Source organism: Pseudochaenichthys georgianus, chromosome 24 (assembly GCF_902827115.2).
Source record: "Pseudochaenichthys georgianus chromosome 24, fPseGeo1.2, whole genome shotgun sequence".
Lineage (NCBI taxonomy): Eukaryota > Metazoa > Chordata > Actinopteri > Perciformes > Channichthyidae > Pseudochaenichthys > Pseudochaenichthys georgianus.
The window spans coordinates 30,063,582-30,086,812 of NC_047526.1; the positions used below are offsets into that span (position 1 = coordinate 30,063,582).

General features: G+C 40.1%; 2 protein-coding genes across 2 annotated transcripts in view; one reads left to right on the forward strand and one right to left on the reverse strand.

Annotated features, from left to right (window-relative positions):
• Window positions 1–17,251, reverse strand: part of ryr3 (ryanodine receptor 3) — a 127,503-nt gene extending 110,252 nt beyond the window's left edge. Inside the window, exons 1-2 of the mRNA XM_034075925.2 lie at window positions 17,149–17,251; window positions 1,686–1,805 (exon numbers count right to left, since the gene is read on the reverse strand). Of these exons, the coding sequence (XP_033931816.1) occupies window positions 1,686–1,805; window positions 17,149–17,196 (168 nt within the window). The 5' untranslated portion in view covers window positions 17,197–17,251. The remainder of the gene's footprint in view (window positions 1–1,685; window positions 1,806–17,148) is intronic.
• A 2,367-nt stretch (window positions 17,252–19,618) lies between these two features.
• The window catches only part of fmn1 (formin 1), a 32,813-nt gene continuing 29,200 nt past the window's right edge, over window positions 19,619–23,231 (forward strand). Inside the window, exons 1-2 of the mRNA XM_071201998.1 lie at window positions 19,619–19,677; window positions 21,629–23,224. Of these exons, the coding sequence (XP_071058099.1) occupies window positions 21,727–23,224 (1,498 nt within the window). The 5' untranslated portion in view covers window positions 19,619–19,677; window positions 21,629–21,726. The remainder of the gene's footprint in view (window positions 19,678–21,628; window positions 23,225–23,231) is intronic.

Sequence of the window (23,231 nt, forward strand, 5' to 3'; positions counted from 1 at the left end):
AACGAGTGGTAATATAAGATTGTCATCACGCCAAACACGAAAACCTATCTACGTAGTGGAGTCATGCAAACAAGGTTTAAAGGTCCCCTATTACACTGTTTTTCATCAATATGTTACAGCTCTCAGATATATACAGAACATGTCTCTGAAGTGGCTCCAAACACCAAACAGATCATTACAGCATTACCCATAATCCCCTCTGTTTCAGCCCTGTTTCCAAAGTGCTGATTCTCTGTCTGTTACTTTAGATGAAAATAAGGAGCCCCTCCCCACGCCCCTCTGAGAGAGATTTGGTTACAAAGAACACAATGGTGCTCTAGGAGGAGATTCAAGTGATAAGGTGTGGGGGGGGGGGTTACCATGGTTGCTGATTGGTTAATGGTGACACAAGACAACACATCGTTATGACATCATAAAGTGGCCAAAATCTGATCAGCTCCTTTTCAGACAGGTTTTTATAGAAATGGATCAGGACGAAAAGAGAGAGAATCTTTTTTCCTGACACTTTCAGAGTCTCTTTCCACAGAGGGGACACATATTGATGTAGAAGAGGCATGAAGAAGAGGGGACACATGTTGATGTAGAAGAGACATGAAGAAGAGGGGACACATGGTTGATGTAAAGAGCATGAAGAAAGGGGACACATTGATGTCGAAGAGGCTGAGAGAGGGGACACATGTTGATGTAGAAAGAGACCTGAAGAAGAGGGGACACATGTTGATGTAGAAAGAGACATGAAAAGAGGGACACTTTGAATGTGAAGAACTTGAGAAGAGGGCACATGTTTTTAGAAGAGACATGAAGCAGAGGGGACCATGTTGATTGAAGAGACATAAGAAGAGGGACACTGTTGAATGTAGAGAGATACATGAAGAAGAAGTGATACTGTGAGGTAGAAGAGACATGAGAAGAGGGACACATGGTGATGTAGAAGAGACATGAAGAAGAGGGGACACATGTTGATGTAGAAGAGACATGAAGAAGAGGGGACACATGTTGATGTAGAAGAGACATGAAGAAGAAGAAGAAGAAGAAGAAGAAGAAGAAGAAGAAGAAGAAGAAGAAGAAGAAGAAGAAGAAGAAGAAGAAGAAGAAGAAGAAGAAGAAGGGACACATGTTGATGTAGAAGAGACATGAAGAAGAGGGGACACATGGTGATGTAGAAGAGACATGAAGAAGAGGGGACACATGTTGATGTGGAAGAGACATGAATAAGAGGGGACACATGTTGATGTAGAAGAGACATGAAGAAGAGGGGACACATGTTGATGTAGAAGAGACATGAAGAAGAGAAGAGGGGACACATGTTGATGTAGAAGAGACATGAAGAAGAGGGGACACATGTTGATGTAGAAGAGACATGAAGAAGAGGGGACACATGTTGATGTAGAAGAGACATGGAGAAGAGAGGGACACATGTTGATGTAGAAGAGACATGGAGAAGAGAGGACACATGTTGATGTAGAAGAGACATGAAAAAGTGGAATTTGCACAATAGGTGACCTTTAATTAGTTAGTTTCAGCGAAAGTAATTTCCGAAGCAGATTTCTCAAGTACTGCATCAGGGTAAAGGTCATGCATTGCTGTGTAGCTGCTACAGCTGCTTGTTTCATCCCAAACGGCCACAGACTTCCTATTTTCTCCTCATATCCAAAGCACAAAATGGGGCCATTTGCAATCCTCACCTTAGCTTCTGAAGTGGATTCCAGATAACACACACGGTTTCCCAGTCCCTCGGCAGCCAGGCAAAACTTGCGATGCTCCTTCTGGATGGTGGCCACACACTGGAGCACCACCTCATCATCCTGCCGGGGAAAGAGAGGCGTTAGACACACATGTTGTGACAGTGACCTAAACAAGATGGGGCAAAATAGAAACATATCTAGATTGGGTCAGTTGTGTTGCCTCTCATGCAAGCCTCACTTTAAGTTTTCTAATTGACACGTCGATATACATTTTATCTTATGGAGGTCAGTGCGGCTGTGGCTCAGTGGTTAGAGTGCTGGACTTTGAAACAGGGGGTAGCAAGTTCGAGTCCCACTGCAGTCAGCATGTCGTTGTGTCCCTGGGCAAGACTCTTCACCGCAACTTGCTCCTGTAGGGATTGCCCACAGTACAGAATGTATGTAAGTCGCTTTGGATAAAAGCGACAAATAATGCTGCACGTGAGACTTTCTGCTTAAAAGAGGCATTCAAAAAACAACTTGTGGTATAGAATGGAGGCTGATTTCAACATAAAAATTTCTTTTAATCTTATATAATAGAAAAAAGCATTTATCCATAATAATTTCTCATGTTTTGGTTAAGAAAATCTGTGCATTGACAATGGGGTAAAATAAAGTATCTTGTTGTCAACTTTGAAGAGAAAACCAATTCAGCAGTAGAAAAGAAAAGAACAAACCCTACATAAATCAGCCGCAGAGCAGCATTGAGGAATATCATTTCTAAACCTGTTACTCAGTCTTTGTTATCTCCGTGGGAGAGAGGAAACCCTCGATTCAAATCATCCAATAAACCAACATCTGTATCTGACAGGGTCGAGAGGGTCCGCTCTATTTGGCAACACAGATATTGATGTGTGTGTGTGTGTGTGTGTGTGTGTGTGTGTGTGTGTGTGTGTGTGTGTGTGTGTGTGTGTGTGTGTGTGTGTGTGTGTGTGTGTGTGTGTGTGTGTGTGTGTGTGTGTGTGTGTGTGTGTGTGTGTGTGTGTGTGTGTGTGTGTGTGTGTGTGTGTGTGTGTGTGTGTGTGTGTGTGTGTATGTGTGTGTGTCTCCCCTGCCAGCTACCGTCCCACACTAATCTGAGCTGATGGTTGCCATGGTGCTGGCTCCCACCGCCTTCACAGCAGTATTAATTCAATAGATTTATATACAGGCTGCAGAGAAACCACCGACACAGGAGGGAGATAACAGAGCCTGACAGCATTTCAAAAACAATGGCACTCTGGAACCAAAACTAGAAGACGTAATGTGATACTGATGGAAAGTAAACGTCACCCTGCATGGTCAGAATATTGTGTGAAGAAAAGCATAATATGAAGGATTTTTTTAATACTGCAGACGTTTTTTTAAACTTCATTTGAAAGCATACTGTCTCCTGTTACGAACGATAGATGAGACCATTTGTAATTTCACACTGCGGTAGAGATGGAAAGAAATGAAAACAAAGAGAAAAGGGTGTCTTGCAAAATCCAGAACAATTTTCAGATTTTCCGGCTCTTCCGGCATATGTAAAAGTTCAAACAGACATTGTAAGAAGCCTAAACATCATCTCTTATTGGTTTGTATTTAGTGTGGACATTACAATCATGCATTGGCGAAGCATCACTAATTAGATCTAATAGATAGGATCAGACAGTCTTCTTCATGAACAGTAAAACACATTCATTTCACAAATAGAGCAGTGAGAAGAAATTCTTTTAAATGTATTTATTTTCTTATCTTATAACATGTATTTCCCTTCTTAAAAAAAAACAAATGAACAATAATATATTGTACAAATTAAGTCATTTCTACTTCAGAGATGTGATCGATATTATTCCACAGAAACACTTAGCTCTGTAACTGAAATTGACAAAAAGCTACATTATGTTGAAAGGGGATTTATACAGCAGCTAATTAGTGCAGAAGCTCATTAAAGCATATCCACAAAAAGGCAGTATTGACAACCTCACAAAATAAAATCTGTCTTCAAGCACTTTCAATACTGACGCACAGTGGCGGTAAATGTCACAGGGAAGTGAAAGAGAGCCGATTTGGCACCAAAGTCCCCGACCAGCAGCGTTTTAAATACCCAGAATCCAACTCTGGGCTTCAGGGAGGTAATTACAGAGAGCATCAATGTTGGCTCAGAGACACCGCTGCCGCTCTCCTGGTAGAGTTGTGACGGAGGGAACACAGCTTGTTGTCTCAGTCTGACAGACGGAGACACTCAATATCTCCACGGGATGACCGAAGACTTGTCACCTCTTTAAAATCGAGTAAATGCACCCCTTTCTTTTCAGATGTTTGGAATTGTGGTGGCGTTAGGAAACCAGCGGGGCACCGTTAGTGTCGTGCTTCATCTACGAGTGTGTGTCTTTTTTAAAGGCTTATGAATGTGCCAACAGGCTGGGTCAGATTACTTTAAAACGTAGTCAGTCAGTAATCAAGTACATAGAAATGACATTCAATAAGAAAAGACGTATTTAAATACTTTTGGATTTCTTTGATATCCAAGAAAAATAGTGCACTTTTATAGAAAGAAGTGGAGGAAGTTACACAAATACATTTTTCTTGAACATGTCAAAAACAAATGGATTGTACATATTTAGCTATTCGGCTTCTAGATTGTGTCAATAAATAGTCAAAAACTGTACCTATATGTACCCTATCTGTATCTACCATAATTAATCAAATAAAAAGGCTATAAATATCAAATCATCTTAAGATCTCAACTTGTTTTGTCACCATGAACACAACTGGCACTTTGATATACAGTAAGAGATATCGGGCATTTATAATTTGTCAAATCAAACGATCAGGATTTCATAAAAAACATGTTTTAGAATTTAATAATTACGAAATTGTTATACTAATGTAATGAAAGTGTTTAGCTTGTAAAGCAGGCAGCAACATATGTTCATCAATACTTGAGTTGTATAGAAATAAGCAACATTTAAATGGCTGAGACACAATTATAATTCCACTTTGATAGTGCAGCTCCAGAAGGGTTCCGCTGGGATTTAAAAAGATCCAGTCATCCGAGTAGAAACGATGATAATGCCAACATCGCTCTAAATAAAAACAACCACCAGAGACACTGTTTATGGGGAGGGTTTAATACCAAGAAACCTTCAGAGTTTCAACAGTCACATTAGAACAGTTACTAAATCAGCCTACTATCACCTAAAGAACATATCTAGGATTAAAAGACTAATGTCACGGCAGGATTTGGAAAAACGTGTCCATGCTTTTATCTTCAGTAGACTGGACTACTGTAATGGTGTCTTCACAAGTCTCACTAAAAAATATATTAGGAAGCTGCAGCTGATTCAGAACGCCGCTGCTCGAGTCCTCACTAACACTAAGAAAGTGGATCACATCACTCCTGCTCTGAAGTCTTTACACTGGCTTCCTGTGTGTCAAAGAATAGATTTCAAAGTACTGCTGCTGGTTTATAAAGCACTGAATGGTTTAGGCCCAAAATACATTTCTGACCTCCTGCTAAATGATGAACCATCCAGATCTCTCAGGTCTTCAGGGACTGGTCAGCTTTCTGTCCCCAGAGTCAGAACTAAACATGGAGAAGCAGCGTCCAGTTATTATGCTCCAAATATCTGGATATTCCTTGATTTTATGTTATTTATTTTAGATTGTATTGATCTGTGTGAATCTTTGCTGTACTGTTTGTTTTCACGCTTACCCTGTTGCTGCTTTGTACAACTGAATTTCCCCTCGGGGATTAATAAAGGTTCATCTTATCTTATCTTATCTTAACCAACTCCCAGAAACATGCAGGTCCGCTGCAACTCTGACTACTTTTAAATCCAGGCTGAAGACTTTTCTTTTTGTCACTGCTTTTAATTGAACTATTCATATCTTAAACTGCACTGTAACTTTTATCCATGTATTTTTTCTTTTAATGTTTATTTTATTAGCTTTTCTTTTTAATGACTGTTTTTAAATGCCATTTTCTTAATGTCTTTCATTTTGTGTAAAGCACTTTGAATTGCCTTGTGTTGAAAGGTGCTATATAAATAAACTTGCCTTGCCTTACAGAGTGGCGTTCTCTCATAAAAATCCAACCGCTATGATTGAATCTCAACAACTAATGAAGTAGCCATGTGTTTTCACAGCCAGGACACTTTCTTAAGACGCTTTCTGTCACTCTCTACACCCCTGACTTGATCTTTAGCCAGAGAATCCGAGGCAAAGTGATCCACGCGGCAGCAGTGTGACCATCTGCTGAACAGCTAAAGAGCAGCATCAGTCCTATGTATAGGGCCCTGGGTGGCTGCTTCCCCCAGCTTCCAAGGGGAGAGTGGGAACTTGACCCTGCCCTCTCCCAACCCCACCCCACCCCACCCGTCCTCACTAACCCTCGATATCCCTCTCCTGAGGGTCCGACACCTCTCAATCAAACAAAAGAGTCTGGTTTAAGCTAAAAGATTGAATGTCCACTTGCACCATCGATTGGGGGTCTCCACCTGCCCTTTAACCTTTCCCCACCCCTCTCTTGCCTTCTTGTTTCCTTCCTCTACGTTCACTAAGCTGCCGGTGTCCCCTTACAGACAGCGACAGGTGTGTGTGTGTGTGTGTGTGTGTGTGTGTGTGTGTGTGTGTGTGTGTGTGTGTGTGTGTGTGTGTGTGTGTGTGTGTGTGTGTGTGTGTGTGTGTGTGTGTGTGTGTGTGTGTGTGTGTGTGTGTGTGTGTGTGTGTGTGTGTGTGTGTGTGTGTGTGTGTGTGTGTGTGTGTGTGTGTGTGTGTCCACCAGCGGAAACCCGAGAGCTACAGATGCTCTGGCGTGCCAAATAAACTCCGACAACTCACCCGCTGCTCCCACCAATGTGAACTTGAGAAAAGGTGAATCTGTTCAATCCCTCGGCGCTGCTATTTTCACACGCATGCTTTGCTCATGCTCAGTGACAAATCAACAGGCAGACCTTTTCAGAAGGGGAAAATGGGGGGCAGTGGGTTAAAACCGAAGGGGTTTAAGAAAATACCGAGGTGTTTGGCCTCCGTGTTCACACTGCAGCGCTGTGCAGTCTGTCTGAGTTGGTCTGACTGCACTGGAGTCGTGTTTCGCATAAATGTCAGGCAGGGTGCTAAGTGCAGCTTTAGCAGCGTGTTTTTACTAAAGCTTAGCTCACAACATGGAGATCAAAGTAGACACAGTGTAGATGTGTGAGAACTACACCCTGATAAGCCGTATAAAAGGCTGATGTTGGTGCCTGCATCAGAGCGTGAATGATAAAAGTGAGATTTAAAATGTTAAATATGAAAAACAAGAATGTATACAGAGCGTCTGTATACCAACCCATATCTCTGCACTAATGAACACCTGACGGTAGATAATGAAGCTGTTGTTCCAATCCAAACCCTGAGGTATGTTACATTTTGAAACCTTGCACAGCGGGAAAAAAAAGAGTGAAGAATGAGTAAAAGGCAGTGAAATTTCAGTGACGGTGGGGGGAAACAATAGGGCTTGAAGCCACAACAAAAAACTGAGAGAGAAAGAGAGACGGAGACAGACTGGAAAATTGGCTTTTTAGCAATTCGTCGTGTTCTCTACCGTTAAAGATCCACAGTTAGTCACTGCAGTCAGCCACACCTCCAGCAACCTCCTACCTCTCAAACACACACCGGGTGACAACAAATCTCTATTTACAGGCTGGGTAATTTGGCAATATTGTCTGTCTCCATAATTGAGTTTCACTCGATAGCTCACAAGAAAGAACAAAGGGTACAAGATAGCTAACATTCAGGTCTCCCAAGCCGTTTCACTGCAAGAGTCCTTCAGATTTTCCGTATCCCAAATCCATATTCATTTTGATGATAGCATTTCCTATCTTCGAATGGAAGACAGTGGACATTGAGTCTATTTGTTCCAGTTAGTCGTTTGGAAAATAGAAGGGTTCAGTATATGAATAAATGCTATGGAGACATGTGACCTTTAGGTGTGTTTCTAGATTAAAGGCAACGACTATTTCGATGGAGTGAAGTCTACTAAAAAGGCATGACAAGTAAAAGATCAATATTCCATTATCAGGATCAGTGTTTGTAGACGTCGAAACCTTGTAAGACAAACTGTCTTACCAGAAGTAGCTTCTAACAATTATTCTTAGTAACCTTTTTCTTTTAGTCCTACATTAAATGTCAGAGAACATCCTTTCACCTCAAAGGTTATACTTATATAAATATCACAGAAGCAGAAGTTCCTTTTGGCTTCACTTTCACTTCTTCTTCTACAGAAGACATATCATATCTGATTCATAAAGTGTTTAAATCAATGAGATGTAGTCTCTTATCCAAACAGCCACTCAGCTTCAGAGTACTCGCAGGATGAAGTCAATGTGGAGCTTCATTCTTCACTTCCTCATCATCAAACCTTTCTGTGTAAATGATTCCTTTCATAACCATAATCTTTATAAAACACTCAAATACTTAAACTACAAATGACATTATGTGTGTGTTTTTCCACAGATGAAACTCGTTTGTCTTGTAACTTACTTGTCCCACAAGTTGTGGTGCTGCCTGACTTTAGACCAGTTTGATTTAGGTTTAGCGTTCATATTCAAGATAAATATATATTTTACCAGATAGATTTAGTAAAAGTCGGCCAATGGCATTCAAGATAAATATCTCGATTGACAAGGACACATTTGTCAGACAATAGTTGGACCTTCAAATGTTTTCATGGCTTTACTTTTTAAAACGTATTTGTCTTCATTCTGTGCCAATGTATTTTGTTAGTATCTATAATGATTGCCATAGTATTTCAAACATGTCTTGACCTCCAAGCAAAGCATCACAACAGCAGGTGATCATAGCTGTCAGAAAGCCTAGAAGAATCAAAGATTTTGGACAAAAGATCTTCATAAAATCAAATGTCTTCAAAGAGTAGACATCTTTCTCACCTCAGGATTTACACAGATGCGTCATTGCAGTTGCATTTAACATGAAGTCAACATTGTCCCACCTAGTATGAATGCAGAATGTAATATGCAGCTGTGTGCATGTCCCCGACGACATTATGGTCAAAATGAATTATCCACTTCATATTTGAGCTCTATGGGGGGGAAAAGTAAATACAATCCTTCAGGTTTTGTCCCGCAGTATGCTTGCCATGGATCACAGACCCCAGGATTGATATGGTGTTCCTATAACAAATTGGATTTTCTTGGCTTAGTTTGTATGCATATTGCTTTGGAGAAGCTTCAAATGATAGAGGTCTCCCCAAGCGTGGAAAGCACCTTAGCATAAGGAAGTACGGAGATAATGTTGGCCTCCGGGCAGGGACGAAGCATCTGAAGTCCATCATCCTGCCTGCCTGATGACACAGAGCGGACACTGGGAAGACGTAGTGAGGTGTGAAGAGGTGGAGAGGATTGTGTATGTGAGGTGAAAGAGAGGAAAGAACGTGAAGTGAAACATTCACCTGAACTTAACCCCTCCGCTCATCTGTTTTTACGAGGGATGTAACGATACCAAAAACTCACGGTACGATAATATCGCGATAAAAAGTCCACGGTACGATATTTATCGCGATATTGAAAAATAAAAAACTTTACATTGTCTCTCCACCACTTCAAAAACAATACAGTTGTTGCCAAGAAGGTGAGGCTTATTGACAGGGTGAGATATAAATATACTGTTGGTACTTGTCAATGTCTCTAGGTATGTACATGTAGCCCTGTAAATACCATGTCTGTTGTTTTATGTTCATGTTGTAACCTACTTGCTGCCATGTTGGACAGGTCTCCCTTGAAAAAGAGATTGATGATCTCAATGGACCACCTGGTTGAATGAAGGTTTAAAAAAAAAAAATCGCAGTATATTTTGTCAGTCTCACGACGGTATTGAGACATTTATTTACCGCGATATTCGATATATCGTTACATCCCTAGTTTTTACCCTCCATTCTGTCCGTTCTGCAAGTATCAAAGTCGAATTTTAGATTATTTGAGATTTCACACCACAAAAGACCCAGAGGACAGAGACGTGATAAGAGGTCGGACTTTCATTCCTGAGACAGACCGAATAGCTATGGGTCAATAAGAGGACGCGACACAAGACAAATTCAATGAGCGTTTAAGTGTTTTGCGATACATCAGCGGCGGTGTGTGAAAACCTCCCTGCCTGCAAGGCCTGGAAATGCTTTCCAGATCCATCAAGCAACGATGTGTCATCTCTAGACTGCAGCGGTTACGGCTGGATGAACGCAGCAAATAGAAAATGGTGATTCTAAAATGTTAGTGGTCCTACTGAGAAACTAACGATGAGTGAATTATTGGAGAAGTGTCAGACAGAATCATGTTTTCCCCAAAAGTGAAACATTCTCAAATCCTGTCTTGTCAGAAAATAATTTGAACGGGATCAGTAATTCAAACATCAGATCCTCCTATTATTAGTATGAGGTGCCCTTGAGCAACTCAAAGCACCCAACTGCACCAGCAGAGCTCTTCAGTGACTCAAGGCGTTTTTCTAAAAGAGCTTTCATGCAAACTTGGCTTTAAATCTTTGAGCGCCTACAGTCCGAATTTATTATAGGAACAATGTGGCCAAAGGCACTGTGAAGACAATATGGAGCTGAATGTTCAGCCGTCTGATCAACAACTTTTTACAAATGTTTAAGCTTATTCTCATTGCCCTCTTAAAGGTGGGGTAGGTCAATTTGAGAAACCGGCTCGAGATCGCTAGAATTTGAAAATACACAACCGGAGTAAATCTGCCACTTCCTTACAGAGCCCCTCCTCCAACACACACGAACGCGCACATGACCAATGAGGGCACGAGATAAGTTTGTGGCCCGATGGAAGGCTGACAGGCAGGTAGGCCATCCAATCGGATTGGTTGTACTTTTTACAGTATTACGGCTTTTACAGATGACATTTTTGTATGGATTTTTTGTCAAAGCACTTCAGATATTCATTGCTATCGGGATGTTAAGAGCATTCCATGGAATATAACAAAAAGTGTATCTCGAGCCGGTTTCTGAAACTTACCTACTTTGTTTTTAAGCAAATTGTTTAACAAAAAGGCTCTCAAAACTAGGCATTGTCAATACTGGCCACATTACTGGATCGGATATCCATCGAGAAAAAAGCATAATTTGTTAGCCCAAACTGTCTGTCAACAACTGCCAGTGGGGCAAAGTCTACATTGAGTTATGAAGATTATTGATCAGGTGGACATAGCTGGGTTTCTGAGAAATAATGACGATATGTCAAAGATTGTTGCAACCGGTTTCTGCTGCTCGTCAGTCGCCAACAAATTGCAGGACAAAGCTGAAATGTCGCAGAAATAGCCAAGATTATTCAAACTTTGGCATAAAAGTGTTTTCATCAACCAGGGCATCACACACACACACAGTGAGGCCGATTGAGAATACATTATTTCAGTGGCCTTTAAATAAATAAAAAAGGTTAACATTCAATAAAGGTTATAAACAACACTAACTGCCGTGTAAGCGTTAAATGACAGTGACCTAAGGGAACATCAAAAAGCTATGAGGCTGGCGGTCGGCACCTTTTTCCGTCCTCTGTTGATGAATGGCGGTAATTATTAGAGTTGAGAGTCCACTCACGCTGCTGCTGCTGCGCTCTGTGGTTCTACTGCTAACACCGCAACACACTGCACTGTCATTCCTGCTGAGTCTGAAACAGCAATGTTAAATCAATGTTGGGTTATGATATAATATGTGATGCACACAGTACGGAAGGATATTGTTGTTGAGTAAGAGACAACATTTAAAAGCAAGTTGTTGATTTAGATTGTATGATTTTAGCGTATAAGAATTACCAAAAATATGGCTATGCGCATCGTTAACATTAGAGACTAGTAGATTATTCTGCAATTCATTAGTAATTTAACACAACAATAAGTATTTTAGGTATGAACATACTGCCCGAAATGTCGCAGAGCCATGTGTCACTACTTTCATAATGTATTGGTATTTGTTTACCTTTTCAACACCAGTTAAAAAAAAAGGGTAATGCAAAGATAAGCCTTGTTTCTGGAAATCAAAAGATAGGAAAAGATGCATTGTTGTCTCTGCATGTTAAACACAACTACATGTACCACTTAGCAGCGTATATACATATTAAAGAGCGCCATTGACATATTCGCCATGCAAAATAACTGGTCCACATTGATTTTGGCTGTTATAAATTGTTTAGTATTTACCCAAAAGTACTTCATCTTCTGAAGCTACTTTCCACAACTCTTCATACATTTTTAATACAAGTCCAAGAAGGATCTCATCCATTAAAACGAATACCGTCATCCTAAATAATCAATTAGTCAGTGATTGAGTTGCAGGGCCGCCCCGAGCATCTCATTTACACACTTGAAGGTGAGTTAGTGAGGTGAGGTCCTGCCACCTTTACATCAAGGTTGTTTAAATAATGGAGATGGCAGCAGGCAGCTGTCCTTCAGCGCTGATGACGGGGAGAGAGACAAAAGCTGTAGTAGCTCTGCCATCACAGCCTGCTCAATCAATGCAGAGGAAATCCTTCCCATTCAATTTACATCAATCTGAGGGAGGTTCACCTGAGGCCGCAGGACAACGCTGCCTCGGTCTCTTTCCAACTCTCATGAAGAGGCAGACTTTGCATTAACTATTGCAACATAGTAAATGCTGCATACTGGAATGACTCCAAATGTCCATAAGGTTTATATTACGAGTCCATAGTGCTTCTTACGTTCTTTTAGTCCAGGCGGAGATATCTGGGCTCAATTTCCAACACATGGGTGTGAAATGGGTTACATGTATGGTCCTCCCTTAGCTTTCCCCTTAGACTTGATATGAAACCATCAAGGCAACAAAACCACAACAACAAACAATCCATTGATCATAAAAACCTAAAAATAATATGAAAAATAACACAAACTGTTTTCAGTGTCAAAGACGATGAACATCATTCGTAGAAGACACAATTGCCCCAGGTGTAAACCATCATTATCAAAGCATTAGTAGCATTTGTTGTCATTACTTCAGTGCATCTTGAACTGTGTCATGTGTCATTACATGTTGCCCACATCTGCAGAAATAAATTAAAGACATCATTTCTAAAAAACAAAGCAACATTTTTTTTTCACCATTGTTACAGAAATGTGACTCCACTCTTTTCATACTTCGATTAACCTTTCAACCAATCAGAGAAGCTCAATTAAATCCTGCCATTATGACAGCAACCATTGGAACATAAGCTAAAACTCTTCAAACTTTGGTCTAAGATCCAAATCTTAAACCATTCAACAATAGTTCACATTTCAAAAGTCAGAAAATGTGACTCCAATCTTCTCTGGCCATATAAATAAATGCATGATGTATTTATTGGACTTACTGTATGTGATTAACAGTAATACCATCAGTTAGAAGAATACATTCATGTGATAAATAATGTACAAAGTTGCACCACATTCATTAATTTGTAGATTTAGTGCAACATGTTCTGTGTTCCCCTTTAAAGCTCAGTAACACAGTCCATCCCTTTGACACATTAAGCCTTACAAACTGCTGTATATTACAGTGTGGTTGGTTTCTAAATGCTACTTTATCCCTATAAACATGGTGTTAACGAGCCCCTGGTTGTGCTGCCCCTGACTGAAGCTCTTCCCCTGGTGGGTTAGTGCCAGGCGAGAAGAGCTGTACTGTATGTGCTGTGGAAGCATCATCTTTAAAAAGGCTAAATTTAAACCCCCAGAGTCCTCGCCTTGGTATGCAGAAGGCTTCCAGAACAACATAAACTCCAAATAAGCCCTGAGGAGCAACTGGTGGAGAGCAAGCCTCGATCACCTGGTTTTAAAAAAGGTGGAACAGCAGCTCACCTGGACAACCCAGTTCAAATGATTCCGAAAATGTTCAGAAAAATCAAATAAGTATTTATTTACCTTTATTTTAAGACCATTTAGTAATAGCAACTACACCTGCAAAGCTTTCCATTCTCACACATATGCAGTGTGATGTTAACAATTAAACAAAGAGTCTTTGATGTCAGACAGAGGTAAACAAAAGCAGACGTATCATTTCTCCTTAACTAAACTTTAAGAAAAATACAATCTTAATGAGTGTTTGCTCCAAATCTGTAAGAAAAACATGCCATACTTGTTTTAATGAAGTCAGAATTTAGCTCAACATTTTCACAAGAACTGTCTAATATTACTTCAAATGTAACAATCCTGCAAATTCCAGATTCATCTTGAGGAATAATGCTGGTTTGACTTTGACTTGTTAGCGCACTCAGTCTATGAGCTACATGTAGCTAGTATCTTAGCATCATAACATTGCACAACAGCGCTGCAGAAAAACTATTTTTAAAGAACTTTTGATAAACCCAAATAAGTATGTTATCCACCCCAGATGTTTTCCCTGGCTGTAACACATTTTAGCTGAAAAACATCCTTTTAAAGTGGTGTAAAACAATCAGTATTCAGGATAGAGCGGCCTATTGGAGCTTAACCACAAAGGCAAGGTAAGGCAAGGCAAGTTTATTTATATAGCACTTTTCAACACAAGGCAATTCAAAGTGCTTTACAAAGACATTTTATAATTCCCAGAAAACATGACAATCACTTGGTTACGAAATATTCACCTGCAAATTTTGACAAGTATGTGATTGTTTAGCACAACAACTCAACCGACAAGTAACTATCCAAAACATAACACGTAATTACACGTCATTTCATAGCACTGCAATTACCAAAATCTCTGTTTTGACAACACTGCAATTAGACTCAAAAAGAGCTTGCAGTCTGAAAAGCCAATCTATTTAGTTTGAAATACAATTAAAAGCTGAACTCAAATCCTTTTCTGAAGATAACAAACAATCTAAAGTAAAAAATAAGTCATTCCAAATCCTTGAGCAATGACTTTCACTGAGTTGTTCTGCCTTTTATTGAAGCGTTTATATATCAGCTTCAGTGTGTGCCTATGGAGGGACAGAGGGGGCTGGTGTCTCCATCTTGCAGTGGACGTGTAACATTTTCCTCAGTTCTCTTTGACACATAAGTCCTGATCGCTGCCAGCTTTCCCAACGTCACACATCAACAGCAAGGTGAGACTGCGTCTGCCCTGAAGTGTAATCACAATGTCTGGACTTCTCTCGACACATGGACTTGTCTCCTGTATCCAATTACAGGACGCTTTGCAATTTTATTCGTCATCTGACATGACCGCTGCGCATTTTGGCACATTTTGTCCTGCAACTGTTTTCCTTCCAAAACAGAGGCGACAATGAAGTTCAACAAAAAGCATGAAAGACTGATGTTTTTTCCAATTAATCCTCCAATATTAGGGCTTCCTTTGAGGGCACGTTTCTCTCACCACCAAGATCTGATAACAAGGCCTCTGTGGACCCAGGGGAACCCCCTCCCTTTCAAACTGCTGTTGCTGTCAAATAACCAGCATGCCATTGTGACAGTTGAATCTGAGAGGCATGGGTCAGCATATCACTGGCATCACAAATAGTAGGAGCTGTTAAGTGTTCGGGTCTCGCCTGCCACTAATAACCAGCCAAGCCTTTACTGGGATTACATATTGATTAATAGCGGTGTGTGTATATCAACATCTCCAAGCCATGAGAAAGGGGCCCATTGACGTTGGGCTATCGGCCAAATGGACGTCAATGGAAAACCAAAACAAAGAGAATGTAATTTACTGATAACCAAACCAGCATGTTCATCACTTTTAATAAACCAAAAATGTACTTGTTATGAAGTAATACAGTCTGAAAACGGAAGTATAACTATATTCATGACCACCAGGTGAATGGGTTTAATGAGAGTCAATATCAAGTTGCATCCTGGGATATGTAGGCTCTATTAAATATAAGTCAAGATATCTATGTGCTGCTCAAAAGCCCAACAACTTGTTTTTTGCTATCTCAGTAATATCAATAGTTAGTATAATAAGGATTATATTGTGAATGGAATGATATCCAAAACATGTTTTTTGAGGAATATCGGGAATATGAAATGATAACAAAAATGTAATTACAAAGATACTTCAAGAAAACCACCTCACCGGGTCAAAAAATGATAACCAAACCAGCATGTTCATCACATTTAATAAACAAAAAATGTACTTGTTATGAAGTAATACAGTCTGAAAACGGAAGTATAACTATATTCATGACCACCAGGTGAATGGGTTTAATGAGAGTCAATATCAAGTTGCATCCTGGGATATGTAGGCTCTATTAAATACAAGTCAAGATATCTATGTGCTGCTCAAAAGCCCAAAAACTGTATTGAGGTTTTACACTAAATTGCTGGAGTATCCCCTCACTGGAGAACAATAAAACATTGCAATAATCATCATTACTGTGAATATGACAAAGTGTAAATAGGCAAATAATATAACTGCTTAAACATTATGGTAAGTTAGGAAATAGTTTTGACTGTAATGCAACTTTTATAACCTTAGAAGATGTGTACATTATTACTAAATTAGCTAAAACATGCATATAATCCTTATTATACTAACTATTGATATTACTGAGATAGCAAAAAACAAGTTCAACCAACACATAATATCACATCAAACTGCTATGCTATTAGAAAGTAGTGCTTTATAAAACCATGAGATCAATAAGGGGGCCTTTGAGTAAGTTTAAGGTTTCCAATTAAAACCAAAAAGTAAACCAAATACAGCACATTTGAAGATTGACAAAATGCCACACCAAGTTAAATTCAAGGAAAGGATAATAAACTAAGAGCAGTGCAGAAGTATATGCCATGAGACTAGACATCCCAGCTGCATGTTATGGTGCATGTGTCCTAATAACCGAGTCTTATCGCTCTCCATGCAACACTTGGGTCACAAAGCTTCATGAGGCAAGAGAAGAATACCATCGTGACAGATATTCCCACCACACCAACATACAAGCTGTCATATCGTTTACAAGGATAACTGCCGCTGTGCTTAACCACATAGAGCAGAGGCAGCGTAAGCGATCTGCGTCAAACAACTAAAATAGTAATCAGCAGGAGGTGGAGGAGCACAACTTATGGAACTCTTCCCACCGAGGAGCAGAATACATCCATGGAAAGTGAATATTTAAGCAAAGAGCAAGTGCACAAGGCGTTCCCGAGAGATCAGAAAGCGAGGAAGGGTGGGGAAATATAAAGGGAGCAGGTGTTGGGAAATGGCAAGAGACTGTGAAGTCATTTTTGCCCTTGCACCAGCAGACAGGATGTCTCATTGAGATCCCCCTCATCGGGACTCCTGTCGACAGGTGCGCCGTGGCAACCTGCCGCAACTTCCAGGAAAAAAAACACCATTCATGCACAAGTAAAAAATAAACCACTGATGGTGCCTTTTCTTTCCAAAACTTGCACAATAATCCAACTTGGATCGGCGATGTTACTTAATTGTCCACTGATTGGCGTAAAGTGCACGCTATGAATCGGCTCAGCACGCACCCATGACATTATCTTTACTTACAGTTCTCAAGAACTGGATTTCGTCTTCACCTTCTCCGCCTTCAGCCATGGCTGTGAAGGAGCCTGCTCAGTCTCTGGAAGCCACCACTGACTGCCGGCAGAAACGCGATGCTGTGCCTCTCAAGACGATATTAGCATACAGCTCATCCACAGCCATATAGGGCAGCCCGGCGGAGCCCCCTCCTCCTCCACCCCTCTTCCTCCCCCTCCTCCCTCTGCCGGCAGCAGCAGTAAAGACCCGGGTAGCAGAGGACGACCCCCCGCTGGTGTGATGCTGCTGCTGATGCTCCGTGGATCAAATACTTAAAACAATATATTTTAGGTGAAACCCCTTTTGATCCAAATTGAGTCAACAGTTGTCCCTGTCTGACAATGACGCATGGTGGTCAGATGAATGGCAGCAGTGGGACTGAATGTAAAGTTAGGACTGGTACCCGGAGGTGGAAAAAGTACTCAGATATTTACTTAAGTAAAAGTAGAAAAAAACAGTGTCAAAATACTTTGTTTCTAGTAAAAGACCAGCATACAAAATGCTACTTAAAAAGTCCTGCATACAAAATTAAGTATAAGTACAAAAGTATTGGCATTCAAATATACTTAAGGTACCAAACGTAATGTGCACATTGTTCAATATATATACTTTGCTGGATTATAATTAATAATGCATCAATGTGTTCATCGCTGCTGGTAAAGGTGGAGCTATTTCATTACCTTATATACTGCTACTGAATATGTAGTAGCAGTATATAAGGTAATATACCCCCCCTCACCTCACCTCACCCATACATACATACATTCACACTTACTTGTGTCAAAATTGTGCAGACATGTCATTTTAGTTCACAGGAATAGATCTGTTTTTACTCTCGGGAGGGAAAACACACCTCACTGCTCTCGCTTGTTAGTTTCACTGCCAGCCTTCTGCTTAATTGCATGTCCTCTATTTGTATGCAAATTTTACTTTATCTGTACTTGTTTGCCAGCTTGCTCATTAGCTTTGCTAATTCAGGAGAGTGATAATCAGACTCAGGTGTTGTAACGATTAAGTTGGCTCAAATATCAGTTTTTATTTCATTATAAAAGTCTAATGTAATCCGGCTGCTAAAGCTGTGAAATCAAAGCCAACAGGTGTCTCTATTGTGAACCATTGAGCACTGTGTTGCTGAGAAACAGTGAGGTTTCTTTTGCCTAATTTAACTTAAAATGTATGTTAATTGGATATCAAATATATACTTGTTCTTACTTCAATGATTTATAGTCAAATTTAAAAAGAGAGTTATAGCTTTCAAGGTAACACTCACATTATTAGGACTATACTGTATAAAGGCTACATTTCATTCTGTACTAAATTGAAGTCTATATTAATAATAACAAGATGCTGTGCTGTTTGGAAATCAGTCCATCCATATTATCTTCAGTTTAACTGAATCTACCTTAAACCTCAGTGTCTACTCTGTACATAGTAAAACCCAGTCACCAGCAGACAGGTGTCCATATGTGCTCTTCATTCGCTCAAGAGAGACACCAGAATAATCTGCAGATCAGGTTTCCTGCTGACACTTCACTGACCTCTAGTGGTCATGTAGTGAACTTACAAAGGCAACATGCAATACTAAAACTATATATGACCAGTTAGTCATTAAAACAGAAGACACAGAATAAGATGGAGCCACAGACTGCTTTCCCTAATGTATTTCAAGTTGAGAGTTCATTCTTCTCTATAATTGATTTTCCCTTTTGAATACATTTGTATTTGTAATGCATTTTTTCAAAAACGGTGCCCTTTGGACTGTTGGTTGGAGAAAAAAAAACACAAATTGTGTTTTTTCTGAATGTTTACACACCAAGCACTCAACCCATGAATGAGTAATAAGAATCTGATTAAACCTAATGAAAAGATAGATTATTTGCATCCTGATACAAAATAGTTTATTATATAACAAATTATAAGGATAGTAGAATGAGTAATATGAATAATAATAATAATAATAATAATAATAATAATATGGTCATTGCGGACATTTTTCTACTTTTAGAACTTTGACTTACTTTGTTTACTGTTCCTCCTTATATTTAAATACTGTTACTTAAGTAATATTTTACTGCTGGATTTTTGCTTGTAAACAAGTATTAATACCAGTAATGTGTAATTAATACTTTATTTGAGTAAAGGATTTTAATTTGAACTAAAAGTAGACAAAAGGTGTCTTCACAAAGCCAGAAACAAAACAGTATATCCTGCTTCACTGTGATCATTCAGCAGATCGGTGTCAATAGGATTAGATTGATTTGGGCAAATCCTCACTGAGCTACCGTCTGTTGGTTTGTATGGTCCTTCAGTACCTGACGGTCTTCAGTGGATTAATGACAGTAGAGCCAATAGGAGACATTCAAATCCTCACGGACAGCGCTGATTGGATGGAACCCCTGTCTGTCACTCCAGTGGGCGGGGAGTTGTCTTCTGTCACTGAAGGGTCACTGAAGAACGATAAGAACCTGCTGCTAGCTGCCAGAGATGCGACAGAAACGAGTAAGTGAATGCTTTAATACATGTGGCACTGCTTGTTATCAGCTTTGATATGATTATATTATGTGAATATGTATCTGTTTTAATAAAATAATTGACAATATGATGTTTAAAGATACTTATTTTGACTCGTTGCAAGTCTACTGTCCTTTGTTGTCGCCAAGGTCTTATACCAAATCAAAAACAAAATAAACATTTAAAAGTTATTAACGGTAATAATATATGGTGGTAGGAATAGGCTACTCAGATCTTTGCATATATGTGTAAGTATTACTAATACTGCATCTAATAAAATTGAGCTAATTTGACTTTTTATTCTGCTAGCTTGATACAAAATGAAACATCATTTATTACTTTTTTATAATATTTTGCTTTAGATATGAATCTGCAAAGTAAAGAGTAAGTACATTTTTTTTACAAAAATACATTTAAGTACAATACGGGCTTTCAAAATGTAGTGGAGTACAATTTTTTAATAAGTCTAGAATAACAGTACTGAAGTCGATAAACCTCAATTTCACTTTATAACAGTACTTGGAGTAAATGTTATTTAAGTTATTCTTTATCAGTGTAGTGTGAAGTGCCAGCAGTTGTGTTTTCTCTGAATTGATTTTTCAGTAAAATCACCTTTAAGTTATATAGCTGGATCAAGTCATTACGGAATGTGTTTCCCATGCATAGTATCTTTGCACAAACCTTTGTGTCTAGTTGTGATGCCTTAGTGTCGGGATGCATTGCCATTTCCCTCCATGGTTAATTGGTTTATAACTTCCTGGACCAAACATTTAGTGCAAAGAAAGTCTATAACAACTTCCCAAAGCCCAACAAGACCTATTCAGATGTCTGTTAAAACAATCAAGGCTCCAAAAGCCACACAAATACATTGTTAATGAAAGATTGAGAAAACAGGAAAATCAGAGAAGCTAATGTAATAAGAAGATAACAAAATGTAATGCATCATTTAGGGTATTTTATTGCACTTAGAACTCACAACACTTGGTTTGGTGCAGTGTCAAACCCTGAGAAACATCTCCTTCTACTTTTATTCTTCTTCTTATGGATATAGTTGGGCAATTTAACCCTTAGATGCACGAGTGACTGGACCCTACACTCTTCCATAAGTGGGTCAAAAAGGACCCGTATTAGAATAATGTGTTTTTTTGTCATGTTGGTAAAGAAAAATCACTTGTATAATATTTAGTATTATATTTTGGTTCACACTAGAAATATTTTATATTTAATTTTTCACTATTTATAATTTTAGATTTTTTTTTACATTTTGACAAAAAAGTTTTGAACATATCGATGCAAAGATCTCCGCTATTCTGAGACCCTCACATTATTCCAGTCCCTTTTCAAAACTCATCTCTTCTCCTCTTGTCTACTCATAGCCACCCCCATCAATCCATGCCGGTTGATCAAGTTTGATAGTCCTATACCCTCCACCCTAACCTTCCCTTATATTGTAAAGCCATTTTGAGTCCTTGAAAAGCCCTATAAAAATATAATTTATTATTATTATTATACTGACAGGTATCAGATCTTGCTGTGTAAAATAATCTTCCTGAGAGGTGTCACTTGTGATGTCGTCTGTGTGGTCTACAGTGAATGTATTCCTGACAGCAACAGGTGATAAGAATCAAAGGTTCCCAGAGGATCCCATAGGAAATGCATGCGGGTCATTTTTGACCCACTTATGGAAGCTTGGGGTAGCAATACAAAAACTACAATTTCTTAAAATGTAAATTAAAAATGTGAATGGCATGATATCCAAAACATGTTTTTTGAGGAATATCTGGAATATGAAATGATAACAAAAGTGTAATTACAAAGATACTTCAAGAAAACCACCTCACCGGGTCAAAAAAGACTTATTCAACTAAGGGTTCCATCTGCACTTAACACATGCACGTAAACTAATTTGAAAGTGTCAAATAAACGTTCTGTCTTTCAGGATTCCCTTTGTTGTGCAGAGGTCTCATCGCTCCAATAAATCCACCCATGCTGCGAAGGAATCATCTCCTGCTTGATCTCCGCTAATTAAATAACATCATGGAGAGCACTCGCGCGACCTTAAACCTCTCCATCCCGGTCAGTGAGAGGAGCTGCACGAGTCCTCCCCTCTCTCACTGCCCCTTTAAAGCCCATCTGAAGCCCCAGGGACGACTAACTTTCACCTGCATGGAAGAGGGTCCGGTAGGCACAGCAAAGCAGGGGCAAGCAGAGACATTCAGCAAAGTGTTGGACGACTTCCCGTTGTGTTTGGACTGCCAGACTTTCATGAACATGGGCAACCAACACGGCACTAGGTTGAACTTTCCTGGTTGTGCACAGGATGCTTTTCCAAAATCCCCCAGACTACAGATCCCTCGGAAAAGAAGGAGACGAGTGGAGGGGCTTGGTGGCTTCGAGCATAACCTCAAGATAACACCCGGGACTCCTCAGGCTCCTCCGAAGGCGAGGAGGCTGACAAAGCTCCAGATAACGAGCCCCCCAACCTTCGGGGAGTGGGATTTAGAGGAAAACAAGCCGATCTGGAGAAACAGAGGAATGGGAAAGGAGAGGAACAAGTGCTCACAGGAGCTGAAGCCAGCATGGAGAGTGAATCAGTCTGATGCGTTCACTGCTAATGTTCATGAATCTTTCAGCAAAAACAGAAAGGATGTATCTGTAAAGGAAGAAAGGGCACTCCCTGACTCAGACACTGACCTCTCTGAGTATGACAATGATACGTTCTTAACGTATATCTCCCCCTCTAGGAAACAAGAAGACAATCTTAGGAATACTCAAAAAGCCCAGCAGGCGGTAAGAGATACAGATGAGATAAAGAAAGCGGGAGACACAGAGAAGAAGTCCTCTCAGTGGAGGTACGAGGAGACGGAGAAGAAGGCTGCAGAGCGGCGAGTAATGGGAAAGATCGAGGAGGTGGAGGGGATCATACGCCGGGTGAGTCTTACAAGTTCTGACTGGGTTAAAGAAGGGAGCGAGGAGAAGGATGGAGACGTGGTGGAGATGCAGAACAAAGGGCGCTCTGAAGGAAAGCCTCAGCTGGTGGAGGAGCTCCGAGCTCTGGGAGAAGCTCTGAGTCAGAGTCTGCGTCAGGCCCTGAAGATGGAGGCAGCGAAAACAGAGCGGCCGATCACAGAGGAGAAGAACACTTCTCATGATGCAAACGGCAGAAGGCCGTTAACCATGTGTTCTCAAAGCTTCTCGTCTGCTGCGCGTCATGCTTCCCCGTCGCCCCGTCTGTCTGTCGCCTCGGATGAATCTGCGAGAAGAACGTTATCCAGCGGCTCTGACGGCATGTCTCCCCTCCTGTCTCCTCTGTGCACTCCTCTGGCCCACCCGCATGAACAAGACTTTTCTGAGCGCCACACAAGGTGGAGAAGCTCAGTTGAAGACAGTGTTTTCAATCAGGGGGCTGGAAGATGCGGGACCCCAGTGTCTGATGGGCGAGGAAATAATGAGAAGAAAAAGAGAAGGAAGAAAGCGAGGCTGAATGAACAGAATCAGACCAGTGAGGCCAGAAAATATGAGCATCTATTTTCAGGTAATAA